At 38.1% G+C, this 18678-nt stretch overlaps 3 protein-coding genes across 3 annotated transcripts; all 3 read left to right on the forward strand.

Moving 5' to 3' along the window:
* The first annotated feature begins 1415 nt into the window (after window positions 1-1415).
* On the forward strand, window positions 1416-3326 carry LOC117631498 (aspartyl protease family protein At5g10770-like). The gene is made up of 2 exons (XM_034364738.1): window positions 1416-1620; window positions 2038-3326. Exons 1-2 carry the CDS (start codon window positions 1416-1418, stop codon window positions 3324-3326), a joined length of 1494 nt encoding a protein of 497 aa, XP_034220629.1.
* Window positions 3327-9918: 6592 nt separating this feature from the next.
* LOC117631580 lies at window positions 9919-11159 on the forward strand. Its single transcript, XM_034364856.1, has 4 exons — window positions 9919-10011; window positions 10479-10934; window positions 11047-11100; window positions 11142-11159. The coding sequence occupies exons 1-4, from the start codon at window positions 9919-9921 to the stop codon at window positions 11157-11159; spliced, it is 621 nt and encodes a 206-aa protein (XP_034220747.1).
* Window positions 11160-11713: 554 nt separating this feature from the next.
* LOC117631665 lies at window positions 11714-18163 on the forward strand. Its single transcript, XM_034364974.1, is given in 11 exon segments — window positions 11714-12096; window positions 12616-12834; window positions 12874-13540; window positions 13542-13743; window positions 13746-13798; window positions 14101-14454; window positions 14691-14928; window positions 15083-15247; window positions 15402-17629; window positions 17723-17865; window positions 18007-18163. Coding segments are annotated over 11 exon segments (4809 nt in total).
* The last annotated feature ends 515 nt before the right edge of the window (window positions 18164-18678 follow it).

The following is an 18678-nucleotide window of genomic DNA, read 5'->3' on the forward strand; positions in this document are numbered from 1 at the left end:
TTTACACTAATAAAACTTAAGAGCTTAATGATTTAAGTATTGGGGTGAACAAAGAAAAGTGTGAAGTTTAAATAGAAAAACTCAAGTTTTTTGACCCCCAAAAAAATGTTTAGTTTATTAATTGTAGTCCTGGGCGACAACACTTCGAAAATATTCAAAAGAAAAAAAATACAACAAATTAGAACACTAGATAAACGTACTACTGACTAAAAGTTCCTTATAATTCAATGGTTAGCAATGTGATCAATAAATATGGATTTAAGTCCAAGTAATACAGGCTTCCAAATACAATCAAATTTTGTTAGGGACTCATCATTAGAAATCTCACAAAAGTAAAACATATAGCCCCATTTATGAACTTATATGTGAAAAGCCCATGAAGAAGCATATAAAAGGTGCTTTTCTCAAAAATAATTCTAGTCTATCTAGAATCACTCACAAACCAACACTAAATTTACGACCATGCTTATAAAGTCACAGACGCACTGAAGCACTTGATTTTTGAATGGCAATATGTTTCTTGGTCAAACGGCAAATTCCACAGAAAATAGAAAACTTCTAGTACAAGAGGAAGCTGGCATAAGCGCATTACTCAAAGAACGTCTTAGTGCTTGTTAAACATATTAAGCCTTGGACAAGTGGTGTAGGTTCAAGTCCATTTGTGATTTATATATAATTCTCTAACCAGTCTCGTTTTTTTAGGCTCCATTTTTAACAAAAAGAAACTAGGAGTTATCTGCTAATTACTTGCTACCACCAATGTAAATTCTACATTCTCAATATGCTTTTTTTATTTTATTTTACTGTAAAGACTGAACCAAATATGTTAGTCAATACATATTAGGGGAAGCATATATGGTGGTTGGATCTGGCAAATGAATTACTGCTCTAATACCAGGTTAAAAATTTAGATCATGAAACCTAAAATTAATTGTGAATGGGTGAGAATCGGCGTCGCGCTGTTGCCCCGAAAGGAGAAAAAAAGAAGAAGAAATCACACATGAAGAGGCCTATGATATTATATTTGTCATTCAATGCTTAGTTAGAATTCGCAATGAGATCCTATATTCTCAACAGTACGAAGTGGGAATGTATCATGTTGTTGCCAAACAATCTAACACGATATCATGTTCTTAAAGAACGAAAAACTTGTTGAGTACGTTCATTATTACTGACTAGACTAGTGTCTTGTGAGCTTGGTGGGATTGGGTGGGTGCATAGGCTTACAATCAATTGAATTTGAAACCTAATACTTTTGACCAGAAACAGCGTCGAAATTTCTCACTATCCCCACTGCGCTATAATGGGTGATGTTGGACAACCTGAAAGCTATCTCCAGTTACCTTATAAAGCTAAGAGAGTATGTGCTTAATTCATGAATTAACTTAATTTTGAGGGAAGGCTTAATTTCAGTCATGGAAACTCCCAATATTTCTAGCTCCTCCTTCCTCTGGTATTTCATTCGTTTCCTTGTACTTGTCTGCCTAATTCTCTGCTCTTTGGAGACATGCTTTACCTTGGAAGAAAGTGATGTAAAAAGCCACCTTGGTCTGGAATATAGTCATACTGTTCAAGTCAAGTCTCTGCTACCAGCAACCACTTGCAGCCCCTCCACCCAAGGTTGATCACATAACTCTTACATCCACACTACTAACAAAAAGTTCAATAGGCATAGATAATTTTGTTCATAAATAGAGTTTGTATTGGCATTTTCCGTGAAGGGGCACCAACAGTGTGCGAATATAAATTTGGACACAAATACCTGGCCATTCGTGTGATTTTCTCTTCATGTGCATGTTGTCGTTTCTTTAATTAATATTGTATGTTTCTTTCCATTATATTAATTAGATTGTTATCCTTTCGTAAGAAGGAGTTTTTTTCTTCTCACTAAAGTTTGGTACGTAACATATATTAATTCTGATTTTGGTATTTTGATTAGCTAGACACAGTTTTTTGTATTAATACATAGGTAGGTACAAAGTTGTACATAGGTGTATTTACATTTGTAGGTACACTAATATACCTATTTCAATTCAGGTCATGACAAGAAGGCATCAGTACTTAAAGTGGTACACAAGCATGGCCCTTGCTCCCACTTCAACCAATCACACAAAGAAAATGCTCCCACTCACACTCAAATCCTCGGGCAAGACCAAGCCCGAGTGAATTCAATCCACTCTCGGCGTAATCCCAAGAAAGCAATTGACCGCCGTGGCCAAAGACAGAGGGACAGCACCACTGTCCCGGCCTTGTCCGGGAGTACAGTGGGTGCGGGCGACTACATTGTGACGGTGGGCCTAGGCACACCTAAGAAACAACTTTCACTCACATTTGACACAGGAAGCGACCTCACTTGGACTCAATGTCGGCCCTGCATTAGGCCTTGCTACAAACAAGTGGACCCCATCTTTGACCCTTCAGTCTCCAGCTCATATGCCAACGTGTCTTGCAATTCTGTGGTGTGCTCTCAACTCAAATCTGGTACGGGCTATGCACCCGCTTGTGCAACATCCACATGCGTATACACCACAGCATACGGAGACGGCTCCATCTCCGTCGGATTCTTCGCCAAAGAAACCATTACTTTAACTTCGACGGATGTGTTCGACGGGTTCCTCTTTGGCTGCGGCAAAATCAACCAAGGCCTCTTTCGTGGCTCTGCGGGGTTGCTTGGCCTTGGTCGCGACAGTATTTCCTTTGTTGAACAAACTGCGGCCAAATACGGCCGCTTTTTCTCCTATTGTCTACCCTCCACCTCAAGCTCCACCGGTTTCCTTAGTTTTGGCAGAGAGAAGCGCGGCAGAGCTTCCAAGGGAGTGAAGTTCACGCGGCTAGCCACCCTCCCACAAAAGGAGTACTCATCGTTATATGGCATTAACCTGGTTGGTATCACTGTGGGCGGACGTAAGTTACCCATTTCAATTTCAGTTTTTAAAACTTCCGGGACGATAATCGACTCGGGTACGGTCATAACACGGCTGCCACCACAGGCGTACAGCGCTTTGCGGGCTGCATTTCAGCAAGGGATGAAAAGCTACCCGAGAGCTCCGGCAATTTCAATATTGGATACATGCTATGACTTTAGTAGTTATGAGACAGTTAATATTCCGAAAATAGCAATTTCTTTTAAGGGTGGATTGACGTTGGATTTGGATGGTACTGGCATAATATATCCGGTGACTGCTTCCCAAGCTTGTTTGGCTTTTGCTGCAAATAAGAATGACAGTGACATTGCCGTATTTGGGAATGTTCAGCAGCTGAAATTGGAGGTGGTGTATGACGTTGATAAAGGGAAGCTTGGATTTGCCTCTGGAGGTTGCCTCTGAGCATGCGTAGGGTTTACTCGAAACAAAGCTGTAGTTGTCTGTGTATAATGTAGCTAAAGCACAGGCTCTCTTTGAGAATATTAGGTCCCTTGGAAAAATAAAAACACAGAGTAACTGATGGTATAACTACATAAAACTACCTAATTACTGAAAATCTTGCACGTAGAAATTAATAAAAATCTTCTTTATTTATTAAATTAATTAAGAACTTAAAATCAAACTCAGCCCCCACCGTAGCTACCATGACTTCCAACCTTTCCCATCCCTAGCACCTAGTTGCACCAAGACCCTCCTCGCCAAACCCAACACAACCCAACTGCAATACCAGATCAATCCCTAGCACCTTGTAGCCAAACCCAACACAACCCAACTGCAATACCAGATCAATCCCTAGCACCTTGTAGACTAGTGACCTCACGTTGAAACCCTAATAGTACCCTTGTTTGATAGTGTGTGTGTGAAAAATCTTTTGCCCTCATTTGGTAGCATCCCATGCAAGTAAATTCAGTGGTGTTAGTGAGTGGGCTATGGCCACCATTTTGGCTGTTCTCCTCATTAACAACAGATGTAAACAATATTTTTGATGATTAATGCAACTATTATCGTATGATTTTATTTTTCATTGAGAGCTACCTTGACTACTTCTTAGTAAGATATAGAGCCTACAAAGGAGGGAGACTAATTAGAAAACAATATGTACATCAGAAATGGATTTGAACCTGTACTTTTCCAAGGTGGGAAGAAAATTCCTATAAATTGACAAGTACGACGTCCTTTTGTACTAAACTTTCTATTTTCTATTTTCCGTTGAATTGGTATACATGGAAATTTTCATTCGAAAAGCTGGTGTGGGTGCCTCTCTGAAATAAGCATGGTGATGGTGGTAGACTTGCGGTAGACTTAATTGTATTGGATCCGTTTTCTATGCCAAATGAATTTCAATTGGATGATCATTATTTATTTCCATGGGATACATATAGAAAACATAGTGGTGGACTTCTTGTTGACTTAACTATGCAGTATCTGTGGGGTATAGCTAAGTTGGTTGAGCTCTTTCACCTCCACTCATATAGGCAAAGGTTTGAAGCCCCCAATGAATATTTGTGTAAACCCACTTCCCCAATCGCTTGTCCTAAAAAGAAAAATGATTTCTTAGATATAAGTCCATTTTGATCAAGATGTAATCGATGTAGTCCACATGTTCTCTCTTTTCAATTGCAGTCAAGTCTAACCAAGTAAACAATTAGTATGTCCATAATTTTTTAGGAATTTACAGTATATGCCATTATCATAAATGGAAGTCTATGAAAACACTTCCCTAAAATTCACCTTTTCCTTATTTAATGTTTGTGTTTCCTTATATAAAGTGTTTCTATGAGTCGCCGACTCATTCTTCAACAGGCACGGGGTCAGAGCCCAGGCCTACACCCACTGCTTGTGAGCTTAAGGTTTCATGTTCTATTTCACTCCCCGATGGGGGTTCTTTTCACCATTCCATCACAGTACTACTTCACTATTTGCATCGCAACTAATAGAAAAAAACAACTACTATACTAGACTAGTAGTTGAGTGCTCCTTGTTGTTCGGATCTTGATCGGGTCCGATTTTTATATAATGCGTTTCCTTATTTTCTCGAGTTTTGTTAAGAATTTATTTATTTATTTATGGAGTCGATACACACACACACACCTGCCTTCCAAGTAATAATTTTTTTCTTGGATTTTTCAAACCAACTTTTATGGAGTTTTATCTCAATATACTCATGTGTGAGTTGTGGAGGTGTGAGTTTCTTTTTGCTTTTTCTATAATCTTTTAGACAGGTATGTAATTTTTTACTTTAATTATGAGTTTAAAGATCCATACCGAAGTATTATATATGAGTTTAATTATCTGGACTATAGGCAATTTATGGGTATAACTGTAATAACCCAAACCAAAAATATCTAAAAAGAAAGAAAATATCTAAAAAGTAAGGAAAATATCTTTTAGCAAAAAGACCAGTTTGCCCTCGCATATTTTAATGGGGGAAAATTTGAATTTTTAATCGAAAAAGAATTTGGGAATTCCGCTTACGCCATTGCGTAGAGCGCGGTGAAACGAGTTCGTAGTCACGGAGTAGACCCGAATCGGAGCTGGAACGAAGAAGATATGGTCTAAATACCGCGAAAGGGCAAAACAATAATTTGGCCCAAAAGTCAGATTTTTATCCCTTCTCTCTCTTCTCCCCCGTCAGTCTTCTCTCTCTCCTCCCGATCGCGCAGCACCGCGACCTCTCCTCCTTCCAGCCGCCCTAGCGGCCGCCACCGACCAAACCGATCTCCGGCACCGGTGCCAATCGAACCACAGCTCGCCCGCCGTCCTTCTCCGACCAACCTCAGCCACGGGGACGCCGAGAACAGGCCGGAAAAAGCCATGGATGCCGGATTTCCAGTTTGAACTTCCAGTTTGATTTTCTCCTTCGTTTCTCCACCAAATCGATCGAGTAAGGTATGGTTTCTTAGATATTTTTCGTGTTCTAGCTGATGGGTGTATGGGTTTCGATCGATTTTAACTCTAACGCGATCAATTTTCGACTTGAATTCTGGCCGAAACTTCGGCCGCCAAAAAATACTGTTTCCGGTCACTTTTTGGGGTATGTCCAAGAACAAAAGTGACTCCAAATGGGGTGTTTTACCTAGGATAGGAGTTTGGAGTCTTGGTTCCGAGATTTTTCGGCCACCCGAAATCGCTTAAGACACCCAAATCTGACCGCGCATGCTGGGACGCGTGGGCGAAGGTGGTAAAGTAATTCTGTACAGTTTTTTGACCCTCGTGTCGTCACGAGCGCGTAGGATTTTGCGGATCTCAATTCGGAGTCCGTTTGAGCCCCGAATGGATTTTACATATCGCGCGATCCGTGGGTGCAGTGTCGTCAAATCGTCGGATCGCGCTAATTTCGAATATGTCGGTCTACATGATGTCAGGATCGTGTAGGATTCGACAGATTGCGAATCGGGGTCCCGGATACTCCAGAATCGCGAACCCTGGGGCTAGGGTTTGGATTTTAAGCGATAACGCGATTTTGGTTAATCTGACCGTTAGTTTCGGACCAAATTTGCGGAACATGGTTCCTTCTCTATGAGGAACCTTTAGAAAAGCCCAGATTGGACATCGGAGGCCGTGGACCCGCGGGGTCCCGGGTCGGCCAATCGAACAGCTTATCGCCTAACTAAGCGTCGGGTCTTCCAAAACTGATCTAAGAGTCTAAAAAGCTAATGTGGGCTCAAGAGTAACTTGGATTTGAAGGCACGTATTTCTAGGAGCCGAGGGCAGGGTGTTTAATTTAATTCTTTTATTCACCAGTTTATTGATTTATTATTTATGGATAATCAGGCACCAGAGGTCCGGTCGACCCGCAGCCGGGACCTTCGAAGGGTCAAATTAGCTCGGACCAACTGTGAGTGGACTTTCTTTCATGAATGATTTTATATAAATGAGTTATATAGAGGATTTCTATAAATAAGATTTCATAAGTAATTTTATACTGATTTTATATAAATAAGTTTTTATAAATGAGTTTATTTGAATAAATTTCTTTATTTGATCTTGAGTAAGTTTTATTATGGTTCCGAACATGATTAGCACAGTAATAATTCCATAGTTTTGTGCTGCTTACTTACACATGCTAAAGAGTTATAGAAAATAGAGTTTGAGGCTTATGGCAGATGAAATAGCAGCACAATTTGAGATTTCAGTTATAAATCAGATTTTTCTAAAGGAATTTATTTTAAAACCACCTCGTACCCATTTTCTTTGGTGATTACCCACAGTTGGACCGATGTCTACGGACATCCAGTCCGATTTCAGTTTATGTCAGTGCACTTGACTTTGCCTCACGAGTTTCGGGGACGCTCGGACCGTGAGTGCCAGGATTTGCGGCTCGGCAGACTTGGTGTCCCGAGACCTGCCAGGATTGCGGCTCGGCTGACTCTGTGTCCCCGAGACCTGCCAGGATTGCGGATCAGGCTGACTACGGTCCCCTGTATCCTGCCAGAGCGACTCGAGTTGACTTGGTGTCATCGAGGAATCTGCCGGCGGACAGGCTGATCATAGTCCCCTGATTTCGCCAGTTTGCGGCTCGGGTAGACTGCGTGGCACCCGAGACCTGCCAGGGGAATTGACGGATATGACAGGGGTACAAATAGGTGGTATTTTCAAAGGATTTTGAGTTTTCTTTATTTAATTATGATTTCCAGTTATTTTATACCAGCTTCTCTAATTTTTCAGGCATTGATACATTTATATAGTTTTGTTCAGTTATGCAAGGTTTGAGTACAGTGCTTTTATACAAGTTTGATTTCAGTGTTTTATACAAGCTTTGATTTCAGTGCTTTTGAGCGAAATTTATCGAGCTTGAATATGATTTACATAGAATACCTTGAGTTTAGTATGCTTTAAATGGAGAGTACGTATTCAGTTTTATTTAACAATTTTTATAATGGGGGTTATTATGGTTATAAAGTTGTTTCTAAGAACCTTATTTTTGTCCACTCACATTTTTTTTCAACCTGTTTTTCACCCCCAGGCAGTAGAAGTGCACGAGATCCACCACCGGGCCATTCAAGGTTTCCGCGTCACCACGTAAGGTAGAGTTTCGTAGAAAACCCTTGAAACCCTGAAAAATTTAGAAAAATGCTCTGATATCTAGTTGAGGCTGAGAAATTAGAGTTAAGATTGGTTATGTGAGATATTCTGGCAGTTGGTGTGAATTTATTGATTGTTTAACAGGTGGAGAATTTTTGGGATTGGTCAAAATACAGGGGAGACTGCCGAAATTTTGGCAGAAGTCTAAGAAAAAATCTGGAAAGAATTTAAGACGAGAAGGGTAAAAAGGTCTTTTGTGCCTGACATTCGCCAGATGTCGGACACGCACATGATTCGACTCGGATTCCAAAGCGAAAATTGGGTCGGGTCCTGTCAATAACTATGGACAAGACTTGGCTTTTGGGTTTAATTACCTAGCCTAGAGGTAACTTATGAATTTAATTACATGGACTAGAGGTTTATTATGGGTTTAATTACTTGCACAAGAGGTGTATGCATAGGTATCTTACCTATTGTTAAGGTATGAAATTTTGAGGTTGGTATACCTCGGAAAGAGGCATCTTTACGATTTTGGATATAGTTTTGTGTTATTTAACTATGCCCAAATCATGTGTCCACCTACAAATTTGTACCAGACACATCTCATAGAATCCGTTTTCGTTGATTGTTTTTCCAAAAATTGATGATTTCAAACAAAAAAACTTATGCAAATGACAAAACTAACCTTAATAAATGTATGTGAAATATAATATCATAGGCTAGCTTTGTCATTTGAAGAATTTCTTATATAAAATCATCAATCTTTGGACAAAAAATCAACGAAAAGGGGTTTTGTGAAAACATTTTAAAACCACAGAAATGTTTGTGTAATTTTTGAAATATCAGGGGATTTTATAAAAACACAGAAAACTTCAGAGAGTGTTAGTATAAATAACTTTAAAAAAAGAAAAAGAAATTAAATATCTTTCCTTGTAAAACCTATTTTGTGGGCAAAATGCACACTCCAGGGCAAATGCATGTGTGCACAGATAAAAACATTCACGAGAAAGCTCATGAGAATCTTTACGTAACAAACATTTTGTTAGGTAAGGTTAAACATTTTGCGGGTTAAGGGTTCATCTTTCCAAGCGAAGTCACTGTTTTGTCGAGAGACCTTCTCGACGAGTCTTTTGTGACGAAGTTGACGACAAAAGTTTTCATGGCGAAATTTGGCCTGGTGAGTGACCCTGCACAAGCCCGATCGAGTCACATATGGACTAGGCCTGTGGATTTGGGCTGGACTTAATGATTTTCATAAATAGACTTAAATTGGCTAAATGAGCCGTGTTTGACACCTGTAACTATATAGGAAAAAAGGTATTGATTTGCAAATCCATGGTCTCAGATTTGAACACAATAACACCTTGATAATTTCGACTATCTGTTGTATTAAAAAAGAAAAAGGAAACCCCAAATTCAAATGTCCTCTACTCAATAAATTGAGAGCCGCATGATGAATTTGAACGAACTGATGCTGCAGCATAAAGTGGAAGAACAAGAGTCGCATGGAAAAACTAAAACCCCTTCAACTTCTCCACGTATTTTGTCAGACTTTTCTCATCCAACTTTTCCACTTCTTCACGTTCACCAAGGCTCAGCACTTCTAATTACTAGCTAATTAATAATTCCAAATAACAAAAACTTGAACAACAGTTGAAGAAGCTGAAGGAAAAAGAAAAGAACCAAACAAAAGCAAACACAGTTTTCTCAAGAAACAAAAAGAAGCTGCATCAGATTATCGTTCTTGATTCATGTAAGACACATTTTCTCTGATTTTTCTTTTTGTTTCTATTTTCTGATTTGACATGCATGAGTTTAATCTTTACATGCATGTAATGAACCAGTTTTAAAAGAGGATCTACGAAAGAAAACAAAGTTAAAAGAAAGAGAGTAGAAGTTACATCACATATATCGTTGTATTGTAATAGATATATAATATGTTTGATCCAAGTATATGCAGTGTGAGGACATGATGGAAGGTTCTGAGAGTGATAGCTTCACCGACATTTTGCTTTCTTGGTCTCTTGAAGATATCGTTAACGACAATCTTTACAAGCACAAGGTATTCAATTGCTATATAATCTCCCAAATTGTCATCTTTCTCTTTGTTCTGTTTCATCAACAATTCATTAAGAAGGAGTTCATTAGTCTAATTGCTCATGTAGCCTACTTTAATTCTTTAGTGGTTCTTGACACTGCAACTACTACAACCTGATGCAAGAATATGATTAACTTTGTATAAATCAGAACCAATTACTACTTAAATTTTGCAAGGAATTCTTTATGCATTTGTTCATTGATAAGGTTGATTTAATCTCTATCCAGATTTGAATATAAAGTATGCATGCTTCTGAAAACATCATGCTCTGAATTACACATAATACTCTTCTTCCGTGTTTTAAATTTTATGAGCCTATGTACAAAATATTTCATTTGAGACATTATCATGTGGTTGCTAGCACTCTTGTTTCTACTTAAGGACTGACATTTATTATTTGATTTGTCACTGAATCATTTCATTCGGTTCAGAATTATTTTGGGTCTTTTTCATATCCATTACTAGACGAAACTCGATCCCAGTTACATTCCAGTATGGAAACTCTGGACAGAGCACCATTCGGTGAAGTAACTGCTATAGAAGAATCGAAGCCATATGGAAAAAAGCTATATGATGTCGAGGTTGATTACTGGAGAAACATGTCCAGTGATTCCTGCAAGGAACCATATAAAACTCTGCCTGGACATGTTTTTTTACTGTCAGATGCTAAACCCGAAAGTATTTCAGATATACAGGAGTCAAAGAAATCATGGGCATTTCTGATAGTCACTGAAGTGTCCAATCTTTGTTTTAAAGTTAAAGCATCGAAAGAGCTTCAAGTCTCCAATGGCATTCAGGCATCTCTCTTTATGGTTTTCCTAATTAATATAACTCCTAACGTGAGAATATGGAAAGCAATCGACAATAACAAAAGTGCTAGATGGAAGGTACAATTTTGTTTTCTCAGATTTATGTTTTTAATCCTCCTCCTTTTTTCTCCTCTTATTTCCAGACATTTAAGATGACACTTATCAATATTGTTCCTCCGAATTTTCCTAGGTCCTTTTCAGTGACAACTTTTTGAAATCATTCAAAAAACTGAAGTCATTCCGAGTGAAGATGTCATTGCTGTTTCTTCTGCTTAAGCTTTCTAGTGGATGGAGACCCAATAAAAGAAATGTAGAAAAGATTTGTGAAAGCTCTTTGATGATCTGGAAGAAATTTAAGGTTGAAGGTATATATATTGTTTGCACAACTGAAATTGAAAAAGATTGGAGATACATCCAAGTGTTGAAGATCTGGCATATATTGCCTGATCTGTTGAATGTCCAGAAATTGGTTGATCAATTAGACTGTATATTTAAAACATACACAGATGGTTTTATCAGTCTCTGCAGAGAGAAATGTCTGGACGGGTATGTTGTTTGTCATCCTAGTATTTCTGAATTGATCTTGCCTGATATTATACTGTGTTTCCTGTTTGGAATCATATAAAGATATAAATGTTTCATCTTCAAATTTTGTTTTTTAAGTAGTAATGACTATTCCTGGTTTGTCTTTCATGAGCAGTGATTTGGAAATTCCGGCCAGCTGGCCCCCCTCTCTGGATGTTGCCCGGTTTGAAGATTTAAGCATCGCCGAAAAAACCCCAAGTTATTTACTTGGTGATTCTTCAGCAGATAGAAGTTATGTTGAGAAATCAAATGTTAGTGAGAGTTTGTTACTGATGAAATTCTACTCCTTATCATCTGGGGTGGCAAACTTCTTGCTGTCTAACAGTGAAGGTAGAGAACTGGATCTCCCCTTTCAACTTACAGATCAAGAAATGGAGATCGTCCGTTATAATAGAAGTACATTTATACTGGGACGCTCAGGCACCGGGAAGACAACAGTTCTTACAATGAAATTATGTCAGAAAGAACAGCAGCAACGTATTGCAGAGGAAGGATTCTATGGTGTTGAGAATGCACTCTCGCATGTTTTTCCGAATAATAACGAGGTTGAGCAGAGTCCTACTGGTGCTAAAATGTGTGTCTTGCGCCAGCTTTTTGTGACAGTGAGTGCGAAACTCTGTTTTGCCGTCAAGCAACATGTTTTACACTTGAAAAGGTGCGAGGATTGTTCGACAAATAGATGTTAGCTGCTTCTTACATTAGCTGTTTAGAAAAAAAATATTTTTCTGAATGACGTGCACTGCTAGATGCAAAGATTGCTGCTTTCTGTTCCATATCATAAATATATATTTTCCATTTATTTCCTAGTATCTACATGTATAATAATATAGTATAGTACCTGTATATATAAGGAAAGTTCTACGTGTAATTAGTGAGTTAATGTTTGAGCTATATATAAGGAAAATCGTTTGGAAAAAAAACTAGTCATTATAATGATTTATTATATCATTAGTATTTTCTGTTTCTGAGGACAAATTATGGAAGCTTCAAACTAACTGTTCATGCATGTATGTGTTCTATAATACCATACTTCTTGGTCATCTAGGTTAAAGTTTGCATCTTCTTTCTTGGTCCTGATGTCAATAAGATTGCTCTTTAATTGTCAACTTCTTATGTGCCACTTGAAGACGAATAATTTTATATTTTGATATTAACATAACTTGTATGTCCTCAGTTTTTCTTCTGGGGGAAACCATTCAGGTGAATGCAGTTCGACTGATAGCATTGATTTTGAGGATGAAGAAGCCCAGTTCAACAATATCCCAGATTCTTTTCTTGATATTCCGCCCAACTGTTATCCTCTTTTCATAACATTCCATAAGTTCTTGATGATGCTTGATGGAACCTTAGGTAACTCATTCTTTGAAAGATTCCTTGACACCTCAGAACCTCGGCCAAGTTCAAGATCAGTTGCGCTGCAGACGGTTCTAAGACAAAAGGAGGTCAATCTTGCGAGGTTCAGCACCTCGTATTGGCCTCATTTTAATATACAACTAACAAAGAAGCTTGATCCTTCTAAAGTATTTACGGAGATTATCTCTCATATAAAAGGCGGCCTGCGAGTCACAAAAGCAGGTGATGGAAAACTCAGTCGAGGAGATTATGTCCAACGTTCAGAGGGCCGGGTGTCAAATCTAAGCAAGGAGAAGAGGGAGATGATATATGATATATTTCTGGTTTATGAAAAAAAGAAAAAGAAAAATGTTGAATTTGATGTCACTGATTTTGTTAATGATATTCACCGTCGACTCAGACGTGAAAAGTACAAGGGTCATGAAATGGATTTTGTATATATTGATGAGGGTCAGGATCTAACAGTCAATCAGATTAGACTCTTCAAACACGTTTGCAGTAATGTTGAAGAGGGTTTTGTTTTTTCTGGTGATACTGCACAGGCAATTGCAAGGGTTATTGATTTTAGATTCCAAGATTTACGACACATGTTCTACAAGGAATTCGTACTGGAATCAAAAAGAGATAAACAGGAACAAAGAGAAGACAAAGGACAAATCTCAAAAATATTGCATTTGTCTCAAAACTTCCGTACGCATGATGGTATACTGAAGTTATCACAGAGCATAATTGATCTACTTTACCATTTTTTTCCCCCAATCTATTGATAAATTGAAACCTGAAACCAGCCCAATATATGGGGAAGCTCCAGTTTTGCTTGAACCTGGAAAAAATGAGAATATAATCATGAAGATTTTTGGAAGTTTTCGTGGAAATATAGTTGGCTTTGGAGCAGAGCAGGTTATTTTGGTGCGTGATAAGCGTGCTCGGAACGAAATTTCCAATCAAGTTGCAAGCGAGCTCTTGTTCTTACTATATTGGAGAGCAAGGGCCTTGAATTTCAGGTCATTACAACATTTACTTATTTAGTTTGTTTAATTCTATAAAACATATTACCATTGAGGATTTTCATATATTTATGTTGTGATCCACAATAATTCTCCTGCCATTACAAGACTATTCCACTTGTTTTTCTTTTATCTTTCTGGAAATCTTTTTGGCTTCGTCTTCAAACGATTATTATTGTAAGGTTCACATCAGACATTGAAAAGAGATTTGTTGCAAATTTATTAAATTATGCAGAACTCTGTACAGCTGATATTGTCTATGTAATTGAAATATATATTTGGTTTGTTCATTCTTGTAGGATGTACTGCTTTACAACTTTTTTGGATCATCACCATTGCAAAATCAGTGGAGGGTGATATATGATTACATGAAGGAGCATGATTTGCTTGACTCCACTTTACCTGAGCACTTTCCAAGTTTTGATGAAGACAAACACAACATCTTATGTTCCGAACTTAAGCAACTATATGTTGCTGTCTCTCGTACTAAACAAAGGTTGTGGGTTTATGAGAATATGGAAGAGCTATCCAATCCCATGTTTAACTATTGGAAAAGGAAATGTCTTGTGCAAGTTAGGCACTTCGATGATTCACTTGCAAGGGAAATGCAAGCTCAGAGCAATCCAGAGGAGTGGAGGTCACGTGGCATGAAGGTTTGTTTAGTTTATAATGGTGCTAGTAATTAAGTTAATAAAACGATTTTTTTTTAATTTTTTTGTATTTGGTGTTAAATTTATTTTAATTTTTGAAATTTCATCACAGTTGACTGATATGATCACTTTAAGCGTCATAATCATCATCATGGTCACCTTAAGCCTTAAAGCATAGTGTATGTATGAACATTATTTTCAATTGTATTAATCTAATCCATTTTATTTGTTTCATCCAGCTCTATCAAGAGGATAACTATGAAATGGCCACAATGTGTTTTCAAAGAGCTGGTGATACTTATTGGGAAAGAAGGTCGAAAGCTGCTGGCCTGAAAGTTATGGCTGACCTTAAGCGCACTTCAAATCCTGAAAAGGCTAATGCTCTCCTCAAGGAAGCTGGAGAAATTTTTGAATCTTTAGGGAAGGCAGATTCTGCTGCCCAATGCTTTTTTGATTCTGGGGAGTACAAAAGAGCAGGTATGATATTAACTTCTGTTATCTTTATCCTGCCGGCATTCATGCCAAAATGGCTATTTCGTTTTGATGATACCTCTCACGGTATTACATTACACGTTGAACTTGAATCTTCATATTTGTTGCTTGTCGTAAGTGTTATATTATATTGGTACAGCTAGGATTTATTTGAACAAATGTGGAAAACCTGGACTTGAAAGAGCTGCAGAATGCTATTCTCTAGCAGGATGCTACAAGCATGCAGCCGAAATATTTGAATCTATAGGCAAAGCAGATTCTGCTGCCAGATGCTTCTATTATTTGGAGGAGTATGAAAGGGCAGGTATGAAGTTGACATTTGTTCTGCTTATCCTTCCAGCAGTCATATGATAGTTTAAAGGCCACTGTGTTGTGATGAAACCTTTCAGAGTATCATTAGTTGCATTTGAATATTCAATTTTGTGGCATGTCTCAACTATAAAAGTTTGTTTATGCAGCTAATATTTATTTGGAAAAGTGCGGCGAACGTGGACTTGAAAGAGCTGGCAAATGCTTCTCTCTAGCAGGATTCTATGAGCAGGCAGCCGATGCATATGCCAGGGGCAAATTTTTCTCCCAGTGTTTAACTATGTGTTTGAAAGGAAAATTATTTGACATAGGTTTGGAATATTTTAAATTTTGGAAGCAACAAGCAAGAGAAGAGTATGATCGGGCTTTAAGAGGAAAAGGTACGGATGAAATTGAACTGGATTTTCTTGAGAACTGTGCTTTTCACTATTATCATGAGGTTGAAGATAACAGATCCAAGATGAAACTTGTTAAAGTTGAAATGTTATCTGGGCGAAAATTTTTGAACACTCATCTTTCTTCAAGCTCTTCAAAGTATGTGTGGGAAGAAAATATTATTTGTGATCTGAAAAAGTATTCTGAAGTCAAGAAATCTAAAAAGCAGGTTTCGATTGATTCACTGGTGTACTTTTGGAATTTTTGGATGGATAAGATTGTTTATTTGATAGAATATTTTGGATGTCTAGAAACCCTAGATGTTAATAAGAGAAGAAGTTATGGAGACTTCTTTTTAAATTACTTGGCGGTGTGGAGGGAGTTTCATGATGATTTGAATCCAATATATCTTTTACTCATCTCTGATGCTGATTGGGTTAGTGGTGTGGTGGATAAGCGTTATTTTATAAGTAATGGTGAATTGGTCAGTGTTGATTTTTGCCAAATTGTTTCATCTGCTAAGATTTATTGGAGTTCAGAACTACTCTCTTTCAGTACTAAGATTTTGAATAAGCTTCAAGTGCTTTACGAGTTCATGACCGAAAAATCTGATTCAATCTTCTGCCAAAGCTGGTGTCTTACCCAGATTTATGTGGTTGCAAACTGTCTTTTGGAGTCAAAATACCTGAAGCTAACGTATACAGATTTGAATACACTACAGCATTTTGTTAATCTGTCAACTGAAAACATTGTTGCTTGCATATTTCCTTTAGATTGGAGGAAATCTTTGAGAGAGAATATGATTTCTCTGAGACAAAACGATGCTTGTAAAAGTTTACTCAAGAAAGTTGTAGTTGATTATATGAGCTCAAAGAAAAAGCTGTCTTATGGGCAAGTAGGAAGGATTGCAATGATTATTCTTGGCTCTAGCAATTTTAATAATGAATTGTATGCTGTGAATAATTTGCATTGTAGTGCACCATGGAAGGTGTTCATTAAGAACATATGTCAAGAACCGAAAGAGGAGTCTCTGCCGTGGTGGTTCCACGAAGCTTTGGATGACACTTATCTTGCAAACTGGGAGGGAGAACGTGACTTCCTGTCACCTGATTGCTTGTTGTATCTTTTTGAACGCCTTCTGATGTGGGTGTCCTGCTTACAAGGGTACGTTATCACTACAAAATCTTGTTTTACTAAATGGCTGATACACCAGCAGGAAGATACAAAATTTACTTCCAGTATAAGGCCTGATGTGCCAATATGTTCTGAAGTCATCCTTCAGTTTTTGATTGATGTGGTTCGGGATTTGCTTTATGATAAGAACACCGTGGTTGAATGGATTCAAAAGTCTATCAAGGATTGGGAGAAATATTATTCACTGCTGATCCTGAGATTGGTTGTCATCTTGTGCTTGCTTTATTTTAATTTTGGGATGTGTTTTAGCATACTTTTGGAACTAATTTGGAGGGACTACATCACTGAGCAACTACCAAAGGAGTTTTGTGAGGCCCTCAGGAGACTTATATTTGTACAAAATTCTCCTAGTATAAATGTGAATCTGATTGAGGAAGCCTTTAAGAAAATTGGTAATCCTTTGGTAGTTGCAAGTTTCGGGATTGATTGTTCAAGGTTCATTTGTTCAGATGCCATTTTTTTCGACATGAAGGCCAACCTGTGCATTGACGAAATGTTGAGAACATTGTTCTCAAAACCGCACATTCATGTTCAATCTTCACGAGGTCAATCTGAAGCCATGGTGGTAGAAGCTAAAAGTTACTGCTCTGCTGCGCCTTCTGCTTATGATTCAAATGAGGCTAACTGCTGTAAGCTTGTTCCACACACCCCCGGCTTGGTAACAGATAAGGTCCAGAACACTGGAAATAGCAAGCAAAGTAGCCTTCCAATGGATTTTGATTTCTTTTGGGAAATAATTGAAGGTTTACAATTGTTGGAGAAGGAAGGAGATGAGAGTAGTTTATCTTCAGAGGCCTCAACAATCAAGGTAATTAATTCGGGTTTCTTTCTTTTATGGTTTAGATTGCACAATGAGCAACAACTGTATTGAGTTTTCCTTGTTACGTGACATTATTTTAAGTTGGATCTGGAGAAAGCTATTGGCACCTGGACTGCTGTATGGTCTACATACTATTCAAACTGTGACGACAGAGGAGCATTATCTGCAGAAGTACTTCACATGCTTGATGAAACGGTGCAACTCTATGCTGTATTAGATGGGAGGTCAGTTTTTTAAATTCAATTTAATGTTCTTGATTATTTGATGGACCAACACTTTTCTTTTGCTTTATTTATCTCTCATTCTAATTAATTTTCCCCTGATGTATCATTCTTGGTTCATTTATCTCTATTTTCGGTTCGCAGTGAGCAGGAACTTCGCAACAAAATTTCAACAGTTGCAGAACTTTCAAGGCGGTTGCAGTCAAGGAGGCAAACGGTGGAGCCAATCTTGACTTTCCTAGTTTTGGAGCACAATTCAAAGCTTGCTAGGAATGCAATCTTGAATCAGCTAGTTTTTTAGCACCATAGAAACCTTGCTAAGAATGCAATGTTGAATCAGCTCGTTTTGGAGCAACATACAAAACTTGCTAGGAAGCTAGCTACTGGAGACTGTTGAATCTGGTAAAGCTGATGAAAACAGCATATCCAGTGGCACACAAGCTGATGTTTCTATTGGAACACCAACTGCCGGTTAGGGAACCTTGGAAAGAAGGAAATTGCAACGCCCTTGATATATTCTCATTTTTGGCATTGTATATATGTGTTTGAGCCACCACCTTCATATACATTGCATAATCTTATGCGATAAATGCTTAATGAATCAGAGCCAAGTTGCATCGTAGAACAAGATTAAATTAGGCTTGGCTACCGGTCAAACTCCGAAAACTACCCTACCGTTAACCAAACCGAACTTTTTATAGGCCAAGCTGCTCTTCTATTCACCAAAATTTAGAGCCTTAACCTTAGGTTGCTTAGGTTGGTATACTGAATTTTCGGTTTGGTTCGCTTCGGTAGGGCAATTCTGCTCAATTCCAA

The sequence above is a fragment of the Prunus dulcis genome, chromosome 1, assembly GCF_902201215.1.
Source record: "Prunus dulcis chromosome 1, ALMONDv2, whole genome shotgun sequence".
NCBI lineage: Eukaryota > Viridiplantae > Streptophyta > Magnoliopsida > Rosales > Rosaceae > Prunus > Prunus dulcis.